At 35.3% G+C, this 21564-nt stretch overlaps 2 protein-coding genes across 2 annotated transcripts; one reads left to right on the plus strand and one right to left on the minus strand.

The window, feature by feature from the left end:
• Positions 1–899: 899 nt before the first annotated feature.
• On the plus strand, positions 900–3100 carry LOC145109461 (RING/U-box superfamily protein with ARM repeat domain-containing protein). The gene has a single exon (XM_079046623.1). The coding sequence runs from the start codon at positions 1054–1056 to the stop codon at positions 2503–2505; it is 1452 nt and encodes a 483-aa protein (XP_078902749.1). The 5' UTR covers positions 900–1053; the 3' UTR covers positions 2506–3100.
• A 14009-nt stretch (positions 3101–17109) lies between these two features.
• On the minus strand, positions 17110–21228 carry LOC145107116 (protein FAR1-RELATED SEQUENCE 11-like). The gene is made up of 7 exons (XM_079043983.1): positions 21147–21228; positions 19761–19886; positions 18886–19714; positions 18596–18791; positions 18533–18538; positions 17837–18427; positions 17110–17718 (listed from the first exon to the last, which is right to left on the minus strand). The coding sequence occupies exons 1-7, from the start codon at positions 21226–21228 to the stop codon at positions 17110–17112; spliced, it is 2439 nt and encodes an 812-aa protein (XP_078900109.1).
• Positions 21229–21564: the final 336 nt, after the last annotated feature.

A 21564-nucleotide genomic window follows, 5' to 3' on the forward strand; every position in this document is an offset into this window, starting at 1 on the left:
AATATTGTCAATTTAGTTGTTGTTTTTTACTTTTAATGATTTTAAAAAGATAAAAAAGATTATAAATCAGTAAAAATTATAAAAAAAACAGATTTGGGTATATATGATATTAAAAACATTAAGAAGGGCAAATACGATATTTAGAGTTTAGGTCGGACAAATACGATATTTAAATGTTTAGTAAGGACATATACGATATTCTGCCAACAAAATATTATAGATGCAAACCACAATAATAATAAAGAACACATGATGAACGTATGAAGTTTTGATGCTTTATGAAATTTTTTTACGATATCCTACCTAATAAATGAAAATACTTTTGCCACTTGTCATCTTCTCCTTCATTTTGACAAATGTCATTTTCTAGGATTTTTAAAATTGTTATTTTCCACTTGTCATATTCTGGGGATTTCAATTTTCTTAAAATAAATTTCCAAAAAATTCTAATTAGTTATATATATGTAAGGTTATCATTCTATTAATTTGATAATAAATTCTCATAAATGCTCTAAACATTTGATTTCTTTCATAAATACTCTAAAAGATTACATTTTGTTATGGAAAAACATTATTTTATAAAATATTTAATGTTTAAATATTTATATTAAATTTTATTTTTAATAAACCCGTATAATACACGGTCTCACAGTGTAATATATGATTTCAAATCGAGTAGACAAATATTTAAGCTTATGATTTCAAAAAGAGTAGAGTTTTTAATCTTATTTAAAGTGTTTAATCTTATTTCTTTAGTCTTTATTTGATAGAAATAAAAAATTTCTTAAGTTGAGTATAGTAACTTAAAAAAGAATACAAAATAGTGAAAATAAAAAGAACATCAATAATAATCTGAACTGTTTGAAATGGTATCCGCTTTTAGCTTTAAGGGTGTGTATACGACCATAAATCACAAGCACAATCTCCTCGATTCCCTTTACTCTCATTTTCCTTTCTCCAATATGTTCTTCCCTGCTGTTCCGATTCCATGCCGTTCTTCAATCTAATCAACTTCGGAATCTGCGCAGTTTCTGCGGATCAATTGTGTTTCAGATGGGTAGTAGCAAGAACAGATGGAGATTTACTCTCCTCCGATCACCCACCAATCACAGAAAACCATCACCACCGCCGGAATTCATCTGTCCCATATCCGGTGAGCTAATGGCAGACCCTGTTATAGTTTCCTCCGGCCAAACATTCGAGCGGAATTGCGTCCTCGCGTGTATTTCCCTCTCCTTCAAACCCACCACCTTCCTCGCCACCGTCGATTTCACCACCATCATCCCTAATCTCGCTCTCAAATCCGCCATCGTTAATTGGTGTCGAACTAATTCCTTCTTACCGATCCCTCAGCCGATTGATATCCGTTCCGCTTTGAAAATCGTGCAAGCGTTAATGAAGGATTCCCCTGATTTCCCGTTAATTCGTTTATCCAGTTGCTTGTCGTCGACATCGGAGGATTCGGTGGTTGCGGCTGCAGCTGACTCGTGTTCCACTACTCCTCTCCCGTTGTTAACAACTCGTCCTTTTTGTTACTCATCTTCTTCATCCTCTGAAATCGATAACTCCATTGAAGAAGATGAAGAAATTTTTTGTAAGCTCAGAAGCGGGTTGACGTCGAATCAGGAAGAAGCAGTGGATTCCTTGAGAAAAATCACACGAATGAAACAGGAATCCCGGATCCATCTCTGTACGCCGAGATTACTCTCGGCGCTCCGGCATCTAATCGTGTCAAAATACTCTTCCGTTCAAGTGAACTCCGTCGCGGCGTTGGTAAACTTATCATTAGAAAACGCGAACAAAGTGAAAATCGTAAGATCAGGAATCGTCCCGCCGTTAATCGACGTATTAAGAGGCGGATTCCCGGAGGCACAAGACCATGCCGCCGGCGCGTTATTCAGCTTAGCTCTCGACGATCAGAACAAAACCGCCATCGGCGTTCTTGGCGCTTTACCCCCATTACTCCACGCCCTCCGCTCCGGCTCCGACAGGTCCCGCCATGACTCCGCCTTAGCTCTATACCACTTATCTCTCGTTCAAAGCAACCGCTCAAAGCTGGTGAAACTCGGGTCAGTTCAATTATTTCTAAACATGGTGAAATCCGGTCATATGACTGATCGGGTCATGTTGGTTCTCGGCAATTTAGCTACCAGCATCGAGGGCCGGGCGGCAATGCTGGACGGAGGCGCGGTGGAATGCTTACTCCGGTTACTGAGTCATGCGGAATTTGACTCTGAGTCGACTCGGGAATGTTGTTTGGGAGCGTTATATGGGCTGAGTCAAGGCGGGTTGAGGTTCAAAGGGCTTGCAAAAGAGGCCGGAGCTGAAGAATTGCTAATCAAAGAAGAGGAGACAGGGACTGATCGGTGTAAAGAGAAGGCAAAGAAAATCTTGGAGGTGATGAGACAGAAATATGAGGAGGAAGAGACGGTGGATTGGGAGGCGTTGCTCAATTCCGACGAGTTGACTCGGTCACGATATGAACTTGTTTATGGGAAAGGGTAAACTCGTTTCATAATTGGACATATGTTTTTGTGGGCAGTTTTTGGGTTTTGTTTTTTGTGATCATTTTTATGTAATTTGGGGAACCCTTTTGTTTATGTGTGCATAGAAAAAAAAAACATAGTGGTGTAAATAAAGATTTTCAAATGGATTCGGATTTTTGCCCACCCGTATGAATGTGGTGGTGCTCGGGGTCTCCAAATTGTCGAAAGACTGGCATGCATGCATACCGAATGAGAATTCACATGTGAGGTCTCATGTTTCGGTTATAAGTTGTATGGAGAATTCATAATTGAGGTCTTAGGTTATAGTTGTAAAGAATTGAAAATTCATAAGTGAGGTATGATGATGTTCAGGGTATAGTCGTATAAGGAACGAAGAATTCATCAGTGTGGTCTCTTATGTTCAAGTCCAAGCATCAGCTTCTTGCTTTTGGGATATTGTAATTTATCTTTTCTATGTGTTGGCTGTGTGGCTGGTTGATGGAAACACCCAGAAGTGGTATTTGAATCTGTGATTGAGTTTTAATTGTCACCGATGAGGGTTGTAATACAAGGGTTTAGTTTGATAGTGTTAAGCATTTAGTTTAATTTGTTGATATTTATGTGTTAATAATTTGAAGCTAATGTGACAAAGTTTCGAGTTTTCTTTGGAAAACTTAGGTCCCGTTTGATAGTTTCTGTCTGGGAAAGTGTTGTCTGGTAAAGTGATGTCTGAGAAAGTTTTCTGACTGGGAAAGAAACCATGCTGTTTGATTGTACATCTGATTGACTGTGCTGAATGATGAAAAAAAGTAATAATTCAATAAAAAATATAATTAAAAAAAGTTATTTAAAAAAATTAATAATCCAATAAAAAAAGAAAGAGGCGGGGTTTGGTGTATAATTGTCTTTCCAGCCCATTCAGCCAGAAAGATATGATTTTGGGGCTTTCTGGGAAAGACATATCTTACCGGGAAAGACCCCTTCTTTTGTGCAAATCAAACAGTCTTTCCGATCCATTCAGCCAGAAAGATCTGTTTGGACCTGGAAAGATGCGTATCAAACGGGGCCTTAATACATGTACCATTATTGATATTGACTGCTTTATTGATGAGAGGCGAGAAAATAATGTTTGGAAATGGAGGTGGCGTCATCAGTCGGGGAGATGTCCAAATTTGAATCAATTTTTGCAACCAAGTGATTTATTGCTTGATGTGAAGTTCTTCGAGCGTTATGATAATTATGTGTGAATTTTCATAGAGTTTGTTGTTAGGGATGTTAGAAAAATGGGGTATAGAAAGGCTTGGAATTCTGAGAATTGTGTTAAACACTTTCAGATTAAAGCATTTTGGTGGTACTCCCAATATTCTTTAATCGGATAAGACTCAGAGAGACAAGAACTTAGAATGTTTTGAAGATAGTTTCGTATTTTTTCAGAAATGAGACCAACACCGACTTTATGATCTTTGAAGAGAGACACGAACTTAGAATGTTTTGAAGATAGTTTCGACCTCAGCCAGGGGCTCTGCCCCTTGGACCCCGCTCCTAGGGGCGCTGCCCCCGGACCCCCATTCGTTTAGGGGCTTCGCCCCTAAATGACAATGTACTTTGAAACTTGATCAAACTTAAACAAGTGTGTACTCCACACATTCCTTACTTGTTTAATATTTATCAATATCTCTTTTGGTCAACAAAGTAATCCCATTACACTTAAATAATATTGATGATAAAAAATCACCAACAAACCTCCCCCATTTAAGTGTAATCTTGATTAACTTAAAATGAAACATAACACCAACAAACTGATGCACAAATGAAATGTCGTGATGATTGAATTTCACATTAGTATATTACACAATCCAAATATTCAAATATTAGGGTGTCACTAAGGATTGAATCCTTTCTATCCATAGTGAATAAAGATAATACACACAACAGTTTACATTCTCATAAGTTCTAACTTGACACTATATTTTACTAGCTTGTGTCCCGTCCTTCAATAAGCATATCAAAGTCAAGTCCTAACTTCTTGAAGCAGCTAAACTTCATGCTTATATAGGTAGTCCTTTTATTCTTGCACCTGCAAATGCAATTTTTCAAAAGAACTATTAAGTATATAAATTCAACCTCCTTTACTTGCAGTACTGAACACATACCTTGGGATGATGATAATAATGTGTTTCAATCTTCAAATATCAAGCTTTCCACATTGAATTCAACATCTAATATCACATTAGATGGGAATTGGGTATCTCAATATAAAAGATTTTAAGTGGACTTTAAGCCCATCCCTACAGCCGCCTTGTGCACAAGATCTCTTGCTAACCCTTTGGTTAGATGATCAGCTAAATTCAACTGAGTTCTTACAAACTCCACAGATATCACACCAGTCATGATGAGCTCACGAATCATGCTATGTCTTACACCTAAATTTCTAGACTTTCCATTGTACACTTGACTATAAGCCTTAGCCAAGGTTGCAACACTATCACACCTGATAGAAATGGTAGATATCGGTTTGGGCCACAATGGAATTTCATACATCAAATTCCTTAGCCACTCATCTTCTTTACCAGCAGCATACAAAGCAACAAACTCAGACTCCATGGTTGAGATAGTAATACAAGTCTGTTTCTTAGATGCCCAAGAAATGGCACCTCCTCCAAGAAGAAACACCCAACCACTAGTAGAGGAGTGATCCTCTAAGTTGTTAATCCAGCTGGCATCTGAATAACCTTCCAAAACAGAAGGATATCCACTATAAGTTAAACCATAATTCATGGTCCCTTTTAAGTACTTGAATACTCTACTCACAGCTTGCCAATGATGTGTACTAGGATTACTAGTATATCTACTAAGCCTTCCCACAACATAAGCTATATCAGGCCTAGTACTAATCATGGCATACATGAGACAACCAATAGCCCTTGAGTATTCAAGTTGAGACACTGGAGATCCTTTATTAGGTAGAAGCTTAAGACTAGGATCTATAGGAGTGCTAACAGGAGAATAATTGTCAAAGTTAAACTTTTTCAATATCTTCTCAATGTAATGAGATTGAGAAATTGAAATTCCATTGTTTCCTTTTCTAATTCTTATACCAAGAATTACCTCAGCCTCCCCCATGTCTTTCATATCAAAACTGGATGATAAGAATTTCTTGGCTTTATCAACTTCTTCTAAATCAATACCAAAAATCAACATATCATCCACATATAAAAAAAATCATGACTCCTTTACCAGAAGTATCAAATTTGCTCTATACACACTTGTCAGCTTGGTTTAATGCAAAACCATTAGACAAGACAACATCATCAAACTTTTGATGCCATTGTTTTGGTGCTTGTTTCAAACCATATAATGATTTCTTCAACTTACACACTTTGTGTTCATTTCCAGGCATCACAAACCCTTCAGGTAGTTTCATGTATATTTCCTCATCCAAGTCACCATTCAAGAATGCAGTTTTAACATTCATTTGGTGAATCACAAGATTATGTATAGCTGCAAGAGCTAATAATAATCTAATAGTGGAAATTCTGGCAATAAGAGCATAAGTATCAAAGAAATCAATGCCTTCCTTTTGTCTAAAGCCTTGGATAACCAATCTGGCTTTATAATTATCAATTGTGCCATCCACCTTCATTTTTCTTTTGAGGATCCATTTACATCCTAATGCCTTACATCCAGGAGGTAAATCAGACAATACCCAAGTATTATTATGCATGATAAAATCAATTTCATCCTGAATTGCTTCTTTCCAGAAATGAACATCCCTAGAAGCCATAGCTTCACTAAAAGTCTTTGGATCCTCCTCAATATTAAAACAATATTGATGTTGACATATAGTCTCATTCCTTGTTCCTTCAACTAGATAAAGTTGAAAATCAGATCCAAAAGACTTAGCTTTTCTAGCTCTAGTGATTTTCCTAGGTTCAGGTACAGAACTTGCACCACCAGAAACATCTTCAGCTTGAGTAGTACTCTTGTTGGAAGATTGATGAATCATGTCCCTTAGTCTAGGTATAGATGTAAATATTTCTTCATCAAAGATAACATCTCTTGACTATATCACTGTGTTTACAGACACAGAGTCATTAGATTCTAAAACATAGAATCTATATGCTTTGGAATGCTCAGAATATCCAATAAAGATATAATCTATACCTCACTCACCCAATGTTTTCCTTTTGGGTTCAGTAAGCCTTACAACTACTCTACAACCCCAAACTTTGAGATAACTCAAATTTGGTACCTTTTTACACCAAAGTTCATAAGGAGTATTCTTACTCCTTTTATTTGGAGTTCTATTCAAGATGTAACATGAAGTTAACATTGCCTCACCCCAAAACCCTTCACTTAAACCATAATATGACAACATGGAATTAACAATTTCTTTCAAAGTCCTATTCTTCCTTTCAGCTACACCATTTTGTTGTGGTGTATATGGAGCTGTGGTTTGATGTATTATTCCAGTTGATTCAAAATAATCAGGATCATAATACTCACCACCTCTATCAATACGCAATACTTTTATTAATTCATTTTTATGAAGCTCAACTTGTTGTTTATAAATTTTAAATTTATCAAGTGCTTCATCCTTAGAATGTAGCAAATAAATATAACAATATCTAGATGCATCATCAATAAAAGTAACAACATACTTCTTGTTTCCAAGGGAAGGTGTTGCATGGAAATCACATAAATCACTATGTATAAGATCCAACACCTTGCTTTCCATAACAACATCTTTGAAAGGTTGTCTAGTGATTTTAGTTAGCATGCATGTTTTGCATTTTTCATTATTTTGCATATCAAAGGCAGGAATTAAACTCATTTTAGACATGTCTTTTAATCTATTGTAATGAATGTGTCCTAGTATAACATGCCATAATTCAGATTTATGAAAATTATTGCTAGTACTACTAAAAGCCATGCAAACAAAATTATCACTAGAAGGATAATTAATATTAAGCCTAATCATTCCATTATATACATAGCCAAATCCCATAAAAGAACCACGTCTTGACAAGATATACTTGTCACTTTCTAACACTTGTTTGTAACCACAATTATTTAATACAATTTCAGACACGAGATTCTTACGAATCCCTGGAATATATAAAATATTGTTCAAACACAAACATTTCCCAGAAGTAAAAGTAAGTAAAACAGATCCTATGCCCTTGATTGGTTCAGTTGCAACATTTCCCATCTTCACAATAGATCCATCTTCAATTGGTTGAAAGTCCTTGAACCAATATAGATCTTTGCAAACATGACTTGTTGCTCACGAATCAACCCACCATGCAACATTATCATCCTGCACATAAAATGCTTCAGAAATCACATAAATATAATTCTAGATATATTTAGAATTCTACATGAAAACAGAAATCTGACCTTGTTGCTTTTCTGAATCCTTGGATCCACTTGGTCCAGCACCATCCTTGTTCACTTTGCGAAGACGACAATCTTTCTTGAAGTGACCCGGTTTGTTACAATTCCAACAAACCAACTTAGCCTTCTTGTTGGAAGACTCGTCATCCTTTCCTTTAAACTTCTTTTTTTTCATTAGAATTCTTGGGATTCTTTGAACTTTTCTCCTTCCACCATGTTCACAGAAGAGGAACCAACTTGGTTCTTTCCTTTAGGATTGTTGTCAAGTTCTTGAGTCCTTATGGACTCTTCAATCCTTAAATGGCTTCCAAGTTGAGTCAAAATTAATTCCTATTTGTTATGTTTCATATTGTGTTTAAAATCCTTCCAGGAAGGGGGCAGTTTGTCAATGATCACAGCCACAAAAATGGCTTCATCCATTTTCAAATTGTGTTGAGCAAACTGTCCCAGAATCTAGGCTTGGCAATGGAGCAGGTTTTGACCCTGATCCGCTCCAAACCCTAAACAATTATACGGGTTTGGAGCATAGTTTTTGATCCGTTTACCCGTTAACGACCCATACCCGCTAACCCTTTTATTAAAAGGATCGAGTATGGATCATCACCGATCCGCTCCATTTATAACCCGCTCCATATAAATTTTAGAATCATACATTTATAGTTTATACTGCCTAAAGTTTACTTTAAATTCCAATCGAAAGTCCATAGAGAAAAGGCCAAAAACTAAACTGTTTTTACATAGGAATCGAGGACTCAACTTCTAGACTTCCAGTATTCTCCCAAGAATTATGATGTCATTTCATTTATATTTCATCATGTAATCACCAATTTCATTTATAAATCAATAAATTTATTTATCAACCGGAAGAAAGTTTGTAATTCATATTCTCTATCAATGCAATCGACGATCAAAAACCAATCGGAAGTTACTACGATGATGATTTTAATTCCAATCGAAAGTCTATGAGTACATAATGTGTTTTGTCAATCAACATTTGTTTTATTTAATAAATGTGATTTTATGATTTAAGTAAAATGTGTTTGATTATTCAAAAAACCTACGGGTTACGGGGCGGGTTTGGATATCTGCTGATTCGGTGGATAAGGGTATGGGTTTGATTATTCAAAACCCTGCGGGTTACGGAGCGGGTTTGGATCGGATTTTGGAATTTGTTAAAAGGGTTTGGATCAAGGTCGATTCGCTCCAAACCCGCCCCATTGCCAGGTCTACCAGAATCCTTAACATTTCATGGAATTGTTCCATAACAGGCCTGGAGTCAATCATCTTGTAACCCATAAAGTTACTAACAAGAAACTTCTTACTAGAAGCATCTTCAGCCATGTACTTGGATTCAAGAGAATCCCACAGTTCTTTTGCAGATTTGAAATTTTGATAGATATCAAAAAGAGAGTCAGACATACCATTGAGAATATGACCACGACATATGTAATCATCATTTTCCCACTTTGAACTTCTTCTTGTTGCCTCCAAAGGTTCATCTTCAACAGATTCTGGTAAGACTGGCATGGGTGTACTCAGAACATACACCACTTTTAGAGTGGTAAGGAGAAACTTCATCTTCTTCTTCCATCTACGAAAATCTTGCCCTTCAAACTTGTTCAGTTTTTCAAACTTACTTGTCATTTCCTTCATAGAATCACCACTTGCCATGATCACAAAAATGCTTTAATCTTTGTTAGAAAAATGGGGTATAGAAAGGCTTGGAATTCTGAGAATTGTGTTAAACACTTTCAGATTAAAGCATTTGGGTGGTACTCCCAATATTCTTTAATCGGATAAGACTTAGAGAGACAAGAACTTAGAATGTTTTGAAGATAGTTTCGTATTTTTTCAGAAATGAGACCAAAACCGACTTTATGATCTTTGTCTAAAAATTGTCATATAACAGTTTCAAACTGTCATAAAACTATAAAAATTGTCATAAAAACGGAAGTTTGGACAAGGGTCAAACAATGGTCAATTCTCTGAAAGTCCGATTTTCTGATGCATTTTTAATATAGTAACACACCCTATATAAACAAGTTTGGACAAGGGTCAAACAATGGACCCCAGCCAGGGGCTCTGCCCCTTGGACCCCGCCAGGGGCTGCCGCCCCTTAGACCCCGCTCCCAGGGGCGCTGCCCCGAACCCCCGTTCTTTATGGGCTTCGCCCCTAAATGACAATGTACTTTGAAACTTGATCAAACTTAAACAAGTGTGTACTCCACACCTTCCTTACTTGTTTAATATTTATCACGATCTCTTTTGGTCAAGAAAGTAATCCCATTACACTTGAATAATATTGATGATAAGAAATCACCAACAAGGGATGCTCGGGTTTTCTTTGATGATAACTCTTTGCCTTTTATTACCGACACACAATTTGGAATACTTTGATTCCCATCAAGGTGAACATTTTTCGTTGGCAGGTTCTCTTGAATCGACTTCCCACTAAGGATAATCTAGTAAGTCGTGGTCTCAATGTCTCATGCTCTTTATTTTTGATTTGCAACACTAAGTTGGAAGCTTTGAATCATGGTCTTCTTTAGTGAGAAGTTGATATCCATATTACGGTGAAGATAGGTAAATGGTGTAGTTTGGATTTGTCTACTATTACTTATTACTTTGCTTGGTGATTTCTTGGCTTTGCCAAACTCTTTGTCGTTTTCTTTAGTCTGTAATCGAGTTCTTGATGCTACTGTGGCAACAATGTAGTGGTCCCTATGAAATTTCAGGAACAAATTTATGTTTGATAGTATGCGACCTAGAAAGGATATTGTTTTTAATGATATCGTTGTCATTATTTATTGGTGGGTGGTGCATAGAAAGCATAAGTTTCATATTACTTTATATGCTTTGCTGTAGAACCTCATTTTGATGTAATTATTTTATTTTTAGCTCTAGGTCCTTGCTAGTAACTTTTTTTTTGCATGTTCCAGAAAAAAGAAGATCAAATAATAATGAGTCCAATGATGCAATAAATGACATATTTGGTATCAAAATTTTAAACTATGATTAAAATGTTAAAAGTTCTCTATCTAAGATTGTACAATGGAAATCAAAAATCTTCCTGCGATTTACATTAAAAAAAGATAAAACCAAAAATTAATTAAAATTGGGAAAAAATGTCTACTTGACCCCAAAAAGTTGGAAATTAAACTGGAGAATTGGACTAAAACTAGTCACCAAACAACAAGCTCAACAGGCTTATCTATACGAGTTGCAACTCTTCCTAAATCTACTTGGGTCTGGTGACATAACAACCTGGGCTTCATGAGTCCGGTGGGCCAGTCCAAATGTTGATAAATAGACGCTTAAATAAGCGAGCACCAACTTTGGACAACAAGAGTTTTTGGTTACTATTTGATGAGATCAGGGCCGGTCCTAAGAATTCAAATGCCCAGGAAGAGTAAAAAAAAGGCCCTTAAGTCCTAACATGTAACGAATATATATATATATATATATATATATATATATATATATATATATATATATATATATATATATATATATAGGTAAGTTATATTGAGAACACATAAAAGGTTGAGAACGCGAGAACAGTCCATTTTTGTTAATTTTTCAAAATTATGTCCTTAAAGTGTAAAAGGTTAAAATACGTTTATTCCCTTAATTCATGCAATATTAAATTAGGGTATTTCTTATTTATGCAATATTAAATTAGGGTATATGTTACTTTTAATTAGACTGATAACACATATCCCAATTAATCGTACCTACCTTCTTCATCCCCAAAATATCTGTCTTACCTCCTTCATCCGAGTTACAGTACAGTTTCAAGTTTTGGTTTTTTTTGATTCTCCGATGATTTGCAAGAATCTTTAAGCTGGAATTGGGGGATCCATCTACATCAGTTTACTTCACATTACCTATCAATAATCCCATGTTTTTTGAGATTCGATGATACGCGACGCGATGTGAAGCTTGAACATTGGGATTCTTCAAGATTACTTGCGTATTGTCGTTGAAGATTGTCGATATAAAAGTTTATGGAGGTCGAATTTGAAGGAGTGTATGCAGTCGGGAATCGCACAAGAGGTAAGTTCCTTTCACGTTCAATGTTTACATTTTTTTTTAATCATGTAGCTCGATTTTGTATACTTTGTATACAATTTTTTATATGAGTTTGCAATGTATGCTTTTGATTTGGTCAAACGGTTCATGGAAGATTTATGACCTATTTTCTCCTCTATATGTTCACTGTTAGTTTTTTTTTAATCAAATTATTCGATTTGCAAAAGCATGAATGATGTTACTGGCATGAAATTGTTGTTAAATTCAACTACAACTCATCAATTCAGATGAGTTTAGAATGCAGATGGTTTGATTAGGTAAATATTGCCACGGGTCTTATTAGCCCTTATCCCACACTTATGTGTTACCTGCTAAAGTGCTTGAATTATATTGATTAACCATAGATTCCATTTACATGTACATTATTTATGTTTTATTAAAATGTTTCAATTTGCATTATGTTAATTTGTGTAGTTAACAGTAAGATTAGCCTTATGTCTTTGTTATCATGTATGCTATTATTTGCCCTAATATCATGCTTATGTGTTACATGTTAAATCGTTTGCCCTGCATTTATTCACCCTAGATTCCATATAAATCTATGTTATTTCTGTTTTATTCATATGTGTCAATTTGCATTATGTTTGTTGGGGTAGTTAACAGTAAGATTAGACTTATAACTTTGTTATCATGTATGAACTACAATAGGACGCATGAAGAGTGAGCGTATCAAAAACACATACTCACTAATGAAATACAAGAATGATCCCTCAAACCCAATAATAATAGATATCGATGTAGATGCATCTGATTCTATCAGGATTACCCCCATACCAACCATTGCTAAAGCTGGAGTTATGACTCAAAGGTCAAAATCCAAACCTGTTTCAACTGTCAAACCAATTCACAAAGAAGGTATATTTTTTTTGAATTAGTTATCACACTAAAAAGCGTATTCTTCATGTTTTTTGATTATGCCTCACTATCAATACAAGGTCAACATTCCGGACATAGTGTTTCTGTTGAAGTGCTTCATGAAAATCGTTCAAAGCAGAAATTTGATCCAGATTCCAATCCCCATTCACATGTGCATGGTTATACAAAATCAGGTAGCTCATTAACTCTGTCTTTTTTAAATTGCTAGTATAATTCAATCATCTTATTTACTGTTGTTTGACTGTTGTATTGTATTTTCCACCAAAAAATACACAGATATTAGAAAAATGTTGTTTACGTCTAAAGAGAAACAGCAGCCATCACATGATGAATCAGATTTTGAAGACCCAAACCCATTCATCAGCCAAAATAAGAGGAAATCACCTCCACTTGTAACAACCAAAGTTGTGCAACATCAGGAAAAGAAAGCTAGAGCAGATGTGGCCAACCTTCAAGCAATTAAGGCAAAAGTTAAAGTCAAGAAACTAGAGAACAGAAAATCAAAGAAGGGAGTTCATGTGGGTATTCCAACACAACCAAGGCGAATACATATTCGTACGTCACCAAAAATATTATTCTCCACAATGCACGGTCTGACGAATGGACAGAAGGAGTATTTATCATCCATTGGATTTGGTCCCCTTTTAAATATAAAAGTAGATGGGTCGGCATCACGAATTGGGTACTACGCGGTCAACAACTTTGACCCTGAACGTATGGTACTGAATGTCGAGCGGGGTGAGATACCAATCACTAGGCAACTGATACATGACATGTTGGGTCTCCCTCTGGGAAATATCAATATCAATTCACTAAAGTTCAGACCCGCTGAAGACAAAACTATTGATTTGTGGTCTGCACAGTTCAAGTCAGAAAATGATATTAGGCCCAAAGGCGTACAAAGGGCGATTAAGAGATTAAAAGATGTTGGGTTATTGTTTAAAGTCAATTTTTTGGTTCTCATTTGTAACACCCTTGGACAATCCAAGAGCATGGGTACATGTGATGTATCAATGCTTTCAAGGGTTTCAGAGGATTTAGACTTAAGCGACATAGATTGGTGTTCATACGTGTTAGAGTGTTTGAAAAATACAAAACATGCATGGAATTCTACGAGCGATACATCTTACTATGTTGGCCCTATTTTCCTATTGACGGTTCCTATCCTACAACCTAACTTACTACATTAATTCTATTGTCTTAGTCATCTATGATTACAATATTACATCCTTAATGACTTATTCACTACTCCTTGATCACTAACGATTTACTCATCTTTTTTTTAAACATATAAGCTTATATATCTGGAGCATGTTTCATGTGATGCGGTTACGATTGATCGTGGAAGACCTGCTATATGTTTCTGGGATGTGGAAACCATGCGCTTACGTGAGGAGTATGAAATCAGAAATGGTGGAATTGGTTCTGGTGAACTTCAGGATCCTTACATACCACACGATGAGAATGCCGAAAATGTCAACTCGACGAATGGATCAGTTGAGGTTAGAAAATTTCCGCATCATTTTTTCATATTTACCACATATTACTAAAAACTCATAATGTTTTCAGGAATACCTTTCCACCATTGAAAGTATGTTCAACAAGCTAGTTGAGGATAATCATTTGTTGCACTCAAAACTTGTAGACGCAATCGAAAGGCATTCTCTGGTTTGTGATTTCTACGAATGGCAAGCCAAGATCAGAATTTTCCTTAATGAAGAATCCATGAAATATGGAAGTGGCAGTTCTACTCATGCAGACAGTGTCGGACCTTTATCCCAATGGTGGTCAGACAACGCAGAACAAATAAACAGGTCCTGTCAATTTGCAGAAAATTCTGTTAAATCGTTCCACAACTCACCCTTTCCAAACTGGAGCATCGGGATGACACAGGAGTTTGCTGATATCATTAGCAATTCACCACTGAAAGATATCATGAAAACTCCAAAAGACCAATGTCCAAGTCCTCTTCCATTATCAATTGTTCCTATTCACAGTGATTACGGTGTTGTCCGCGCAAGAGAGTTAAGGCCAAGAAATAAGCCCCCTAAATTACGTTCCCCGTTCATTGTACGACCAGTTGACATAACTAAACGTATATCACGTGCTCAGAAGGACCTATCTGAATGGGTTTTCTCAACACAAGGTCATCCAAGGTATATACAAATTTATACATTACTGATAGATCAAAAAAATTTTTTACAAAGATTATCTAAGTTTTCACATGTTATTCTATGCAGTGACGAACTTTTCTGGACTTGTGCTGGTGTAGCTGCTGAACGCTTTCACATGGAAAGCTTCTTCCCCAAATGTGAACTTTTTGGACACGTACTAGATTGCTGGAGCCATCTGTTAAATTTTGATGAAGACTTGCGTTCCAATATATCTCCTCGCGGACTATTCGCCACTACCACGTTGACGGTACAATATTAATAATCATTAGCATTCATTAACAATGTCATAATATAATCTTCTAAGTTTTGCACATACATGACTTCCACATTCTCACAATACACCTTCAATTCCATCTTCATATTACACTACTCACAAACATTGTTAACTACCCCTGTAATTACATCATTTATCTTCTTCACAGAGTTTGTATCTCGAAAATACTGTGTTGACAGAGGAAGATCGTTTGAAAATTTTTTATGAAAATTTGAGCCTATCCATTGACGATTTTGATGCAACACTCCGCGATGTGCAATTAGTATGCTTCTATACCCATTTTTCATATAAGCAGATTGTTTTTTATAATTTATTGGATCTTGATGTAAGCTTTAGTGAGTGCATTCACAATACCAACACTAAATTAGTTTATATCATATTCTTGGTATTTGTTTCAGCTATTCCTGCCAGTCGTCCGTGATTTTCATATTTTCCTTGTCGTACTCGACTTTCAACAACCAGCCTTTTGGATCATTGACAACATCAAAAGAGATGACGACACCCAACACACATATGGTCTTCTACCAGATATCATTGTAATATACTAATACAGATTGACATTTTTTTATATATAAATCAATTTGTTTTAACATATAATCCTATATCATTTCCAGCATTCATACATGACTCAATACTTGCGGTCTGTTCACCATCCAAACGCTGAAGCATTTTCACATGTCCCAAGACAAATCCCCCAACTAACTTGGTCAACAGTAAACAAAACCACTGACTGTGGTATTTTTACTATGCGTCACATGGAGACGTTCATGGGTGGAAACATTAGAGATTTCAAAACTGGATTCAAGTCAGAGTCGCTTGCACAGGACAACCAATTATCTAGACTACGGGTCATCTATCTTTGCAAAATGTTCAGACTACAACCTGCTAAAGGATTCAATCCTTCATCAGGTAGCAGAATTCCAAAAGCTGACTGCATCTAATCGAAATCAACTATTGAAGGATGCTGCAACCAGGATACATGCCAGGCTGACCGAATTTGGTTAAAGAATGTTGGGTTAATAAGACTTTTTTGTTTACCTTCTGGGAAGAATAATATGCTATTTACTTTTACTCTATTATGTAGATGGCTCAATGCAGCAAACCTGTCACTATTTTGTTTTTTGATTATGTACCTCCCTTTTGTCTTCATATTATATTAAAATGTCGTTTCTAAATCTTACATGAATGTCTCTTGTGGTTATTGTTAATCGAAACTGTTAAGTTTTACCCTTTATAGCTGGCTTCTATATTACATACCCAATTTGTTTCGATATGTTACTCGAAACTGATATCTTAATGTTTCAGATTTTGACATCACATGATACACATGTGGTATTAATTTATGTAATTTTATTTAATTACTAACAACCCCACTTAATTTTGTAATAATCAATCATAAATGATGTGCCTACCCAATTTACACATCAATACACATGTACCCTGCATAGCGTTTTTCTTTTTCATTTTACTCCAATAAACCATACAGACCTCCACCATTCTACAAACTAACATACAAGAACGAAACAAATCTTACAAGCATCAAAACATATGATCATACATGATAGACGTACATAATCAACACACCCATCACCATCTACGTTAATACCATGGCTGTATACAATCGACACAAACATCATCATCATACTATCTTGAATACATTGCATCAAAAAAATTTCTGATACAAAAAACAAAATCAACAAACAAAACAAAATGATGTTATTCAATTTAAAAAAACCCAAATGCAGATGTGCAAACATAAGTCAACAAATTATTAATGATAAACAAAACCATCAGTAAACTAACAATTATTCTAACTACAATTGGATTTATCACGCGTAATTCTTACTTTGCAAGTCCTCCAATTATGATTCACATATAAGTTGCATCCTGTGCACTTTCGTGGACCACTTTTTGAAGATGCAGCTGCCCTCTCCGCTGCACTAACCATCCGTTTCTTAGTCCCACTCCCTTTATTATGTATCACTGGTGGGATATTAACTTCAATTTGTTCTGGAATACTAACCCCAAATAGCCTAAACACAACTTCATCACTATCATCAAACGCAATAGTATTAACCGGATCTTGCTCAAACACCCTCCTCATCGCACGAGTTGTCTTCACAAAATCTTCTAATTTTTCCTTATCATTCTGAAGACGCTCCAGACAGTACTCCATGTTACTATATGCTTCGGTTAACAATTTAAAAGTTTCATCTTCCATTTCAGCAATCCCATTCTTACTGACCAACAAATGGCTAGAAATAATATCCCTTTTCCACCTCCGTAGAATATATTGCTCGGGTATCTCCTCAATGTGATTATTCTTCAGAACTGCAAACACATGTCGACACAAAATACCCATTCGCTTGAAGAGTTCGCATGTACAATTTATTTCCTTTTCTGGCAACTTCAGTTCCACCTACATCAAAATTTTAATTCATACTTTAGACACATTTTTTTAAAAAACATATTTATTTGTTTGGATTCGTATAAACATTACTGATGCTTTTACAATCATTTGAATTTTAGGAACTAACCTTACACTTTGTTTTCACTTGTCTTCTTTTGTCCAAATGTGTAATCATTACTACCTGCCACCCGTTCATATTTTCTACACTATCAATTGAACAATTCCATGCTCCTTTGTATATCTCCTTTCGAACTTCTGCAAAAACTGTATTTGTATACACTTTTGCTGCATGTTGCTCTAATCCTGTGCCCATCCCAAATTTATGCCTGGTTCTCTTAGTTTCATTATCAAGACGACGTTGCGTGTTACGTTGTTTTCCAATCGCCGTGTCATAGTTCACCATGAAATACAAAAGGAAATTCCCATGATGCGAGTACTTATTAAAGAATGAATTCGCACTTTCAGACCTGGAAGTTGTTTTCATCAGTCCATGCATTGGCATGTCCTTAAAATAAGCAGGTATCCATGAAGTCCGCCTACGATACATGTCTTTAAACCATCGTTTATCTTGCAGATTGTGATCCTTCATCAATGACTTCCACGATGTTTCAAACTCAATGGGATCCATATATATATTCCATACTAGTTTGTTGAAGCGTTTTCTGAAATCCGTGTTTTTCAAAACATCCCCACTAACCTGATACACATCCATTTTAAACTTCAAATTACACATATATTTTAACAAATAAATGTACTTTCATCAACAAAATTCAAATCTCATTACATATTCACCTGATGTAATTCAAATAACCAATCAACTTACCTTCGCCTATAGTTTTTTCGTTATATGCCATAAACATAGTCTATGCTTTGCGTTTGGGAATACAGCCTCAACTGCCTGCAGAATCGCTGGATCCTGGTCTGTTAACACCAATGTTGGTTCTTTTCCATGAGCTTTTAAAAAAGCTTTAAGCAACCAACAATAAGACTCTATTTTCTCATTACTAAGTAGGCCAGCACCAACAGTAACAGATCTTTTGTGATTATCAATAGCTGTAAAAGGGACAAATACCATTCCATACCTAAATAATAATATTTGTCATCATTAATGACATCGTACAAACAAATTAATCCAGAATACACATCAACCAAAATAAAACGCAGCATAACACTTACTTATTTGTTCGAAAGGTAGCGTCAAAAGATATCACATCTCCAAACTCCTTGTAGAATACCTTATCTGTTTCATCAGCCCAGAACATAGCATTTAACACGCTATCGACACATTTATACTCAAAGGAATAATCTGGATAAAATGTTTTCCTCTCATTCATTTTATTCACTACCAATTGCGCATCCTTGTTGCCTATAATGTTACCCAATTTTTTCCTAACATTTTTGTAATCACTCTCTTCGGGACCAACACACTCATATCCACCTTTTAACGCAGCACGAAGTTTATGCGCCTTTGTTGCACCCACGTTTGCTGTTGCTGCGCGTATAATAAACTCCTTGTCTGCATAATTTAATTTCCTAGCTTTTTTTGAATGTCTGCGCTCTTCTGTGGTATAAAGAGGGTGGTTGTGCAGCTCTTGAAACTCTCTAATTTGAAACTCACTTGTTCCAACACTAACACGTTCAAACTTTATCAATGCTCTACAATCCATTACAATAAAGTTTGAATTCCTATGTTTCCTTCCACCATTATTTGTATCCATTGTATCCACGCTTCTATCTGGTATTTTCCCAGCGCGATTGCAAACAACATACTTTATCTTTATTGATTTGTCATGCTGAAACCTTGTAGTTGTGTTCAACCGAACATCAAACCCAGCATGTTCTGCATATTTTCTATACATATTGATTGCATGTGTTAGTGATTCGAATGTAACCTCATCATTACGTATAAATTCTTTCGCGACACTAGGTTTCCACAGCTTATTAGATCCACCAGGTGAATATAGAATGCTATGGTTGACACTTTCATTTTCATCAGATTCCGTACCTGATCCAAACAGTTTCAAATAACTTATATTTATAAAAAATAATACTTTTTTTAAACACTAACCAGATTTCACTACCATCACAATCATCAAGACTTTGACCTGATTCATTGTCACTCGCATTTTCATCATATGTATCTTCGTAGCCACCTTCAACTTCTTGTGTAGCGTTATCTGTTCCACCACAACAAATATATCAAATATTGACCTTATAACACTACCATTTTGTTATATTATTTATTAAACATTAACAACCACTCTTGAATATCAAATTCCATGACATAAAAAAGTTGTGTTGCATAATAAATAGCTGCAAACATTAATGATGGTCTCAACATATATTCTTCAATGATTTCAATACAAGTACAAATACACAACAAATGGAATTCAATTCAATTAAATTATATATTGAAACACTAACACTTATAGATACCCCAGTACAATCACAAATACGTTAAATCATTTGTGACTGCAACCATATTCAACAATGTTTCAACATAATCCCACAGAATTCCATAAACAACAATTGTGTTCAATGATGATTGAAACAATACCATTTATAAATACCCCCTCTTCCATCCCAAATACAATAAATCATTTATGATTTCACAGCTATTCATAACTGTTTCAACCTAAAACCACATACCCCCTTAAAATAAGCAATGATTCACATATAACCACGAATATGCAACCTAATGGAATAAAAAGTCTAAAATTGAAATAAACATAACTGTTTTGCCTGATAAACAAGACTATGCAACATATTTGAATAGGATTGTACCCACAAATGATTTAATGTAGTTGTGATGGAAAAGGGGTATCTACAAAAGATGTTGTTTCATTCATGATTAAAAACAATTGATTTGATTTGAACTCAATTTGTGTATATCTGAGGTTGCATTGAGATCATTGAATAATTCAATTTTGATTACAACTACATTAAATCATTTGTGACTACAACAAGATTTATAGATACCCACAATTCCATAACAAATATATTAAATCATTAGTGATTACACACCTATTCAAATATGTTTCAACATAAAACAACATAATTCCATAACTCAAGCAATGATTCATATATAATCAAGATTACACAAATTAATGGAATAACAAGTACATACTCGTCACTGGTAAATTATATATGTACGTACAACACCTTATAATCATCATTGAATAAGGGTCTAAGTGTTAATCAACCTATTCAGCTATGATTATCATATTACAGCATCTAATTCCAATACAACATCTAACTCAATCGCTACTGCTTTTACTGGTAATATACATATACTTCACATCTGTATAATTCATCAGCATAAATCAATTCCATCGAATTGAACAGCTCTATTTCGTTTTAGCAGAAACTAACAGTCCTTTTTCGTTTCACTATATGATTACATTCAAATACTAATTTCTGAAATCAAGCACACGTACCTTCACCTTCATCAACAATATCGATAAGTGAATTGAAGTAACTTTCATCGCCATAACAATCCCCACATCTGGTGTGCTTCATCGCAGCCGAATTCAATTAACGAATCGTAATTTGATTCCAGATGACGACAACAGTATTGATGTAATATTTTGCAGATTTTGATTACACGACTGATGTCGGCATTATGGATTGCAGCAATAACGAATATGGTTTCAATAACTTTTATCCAATTAACGTTCTTCATTCGTTCTGGGTTCAATCATGGAAAACGTCTGTTACGTGTTATTAAATACGTTTATGTTATGTTTATGTTGCCTATTTACTGTTCATGTAAGTATGTACTTTCCTATTTTTGACCCTTATTAAACGATTGGCCCACATTTGTTCTCGCGTTTCTCAACCTTTTAGTGTTCTCAA

This window comes from Lactuca virosa, chromosome 4 (genome assembly GCF_052849685.1).
Source record: "Lactuca virosa cultivar CGN04683 chromosome 4, Lactuca_virosa_CGN04683_v6, whole genome shotgun sequence".
Taxonomy (NCBI): Eukaryota; Viridiplantae; Streptophyta; class Magnoliopsida; order Asterales; family Asteraceae; genus Lactuca; species Lactuca virosa.

What these genes read in the sequence shown, in the direction of transcription:
- LOC145109461 (XM_079046623.1), top strand. Translation starts at nt 1,054, where the DNA reads ATGGGTAGTAGCAAGAACAGATGGAGATTTACTCTCCTCCGATCACCC.
- LOC145107116 (XM_079043983.1), bottom strand. Translation starts at nt 21,228, where the DNA reads ATGAAGCACACCAGATGTGGGGATTGTTATGGCGATGAAAGTTACTTC. An exon ending in TATTGTTGATGAAGGTGAAG is followed by an intron (nt 19,887 to 21,146) that starts GTACGTGTGCTT and finishes GTGGTGGAACAG; the next exon opens with ATAACGCTACACAAGAAGTT. An exon ending in CTGGTTAGTGTTTAAAAAAA is followed by an intron (nt 19,715 to 19,760) that starts GTATTATTTTTT and finishes TGTTTGGATCAG; the next exon opens with GTACGGAATCTGATGAAAAT.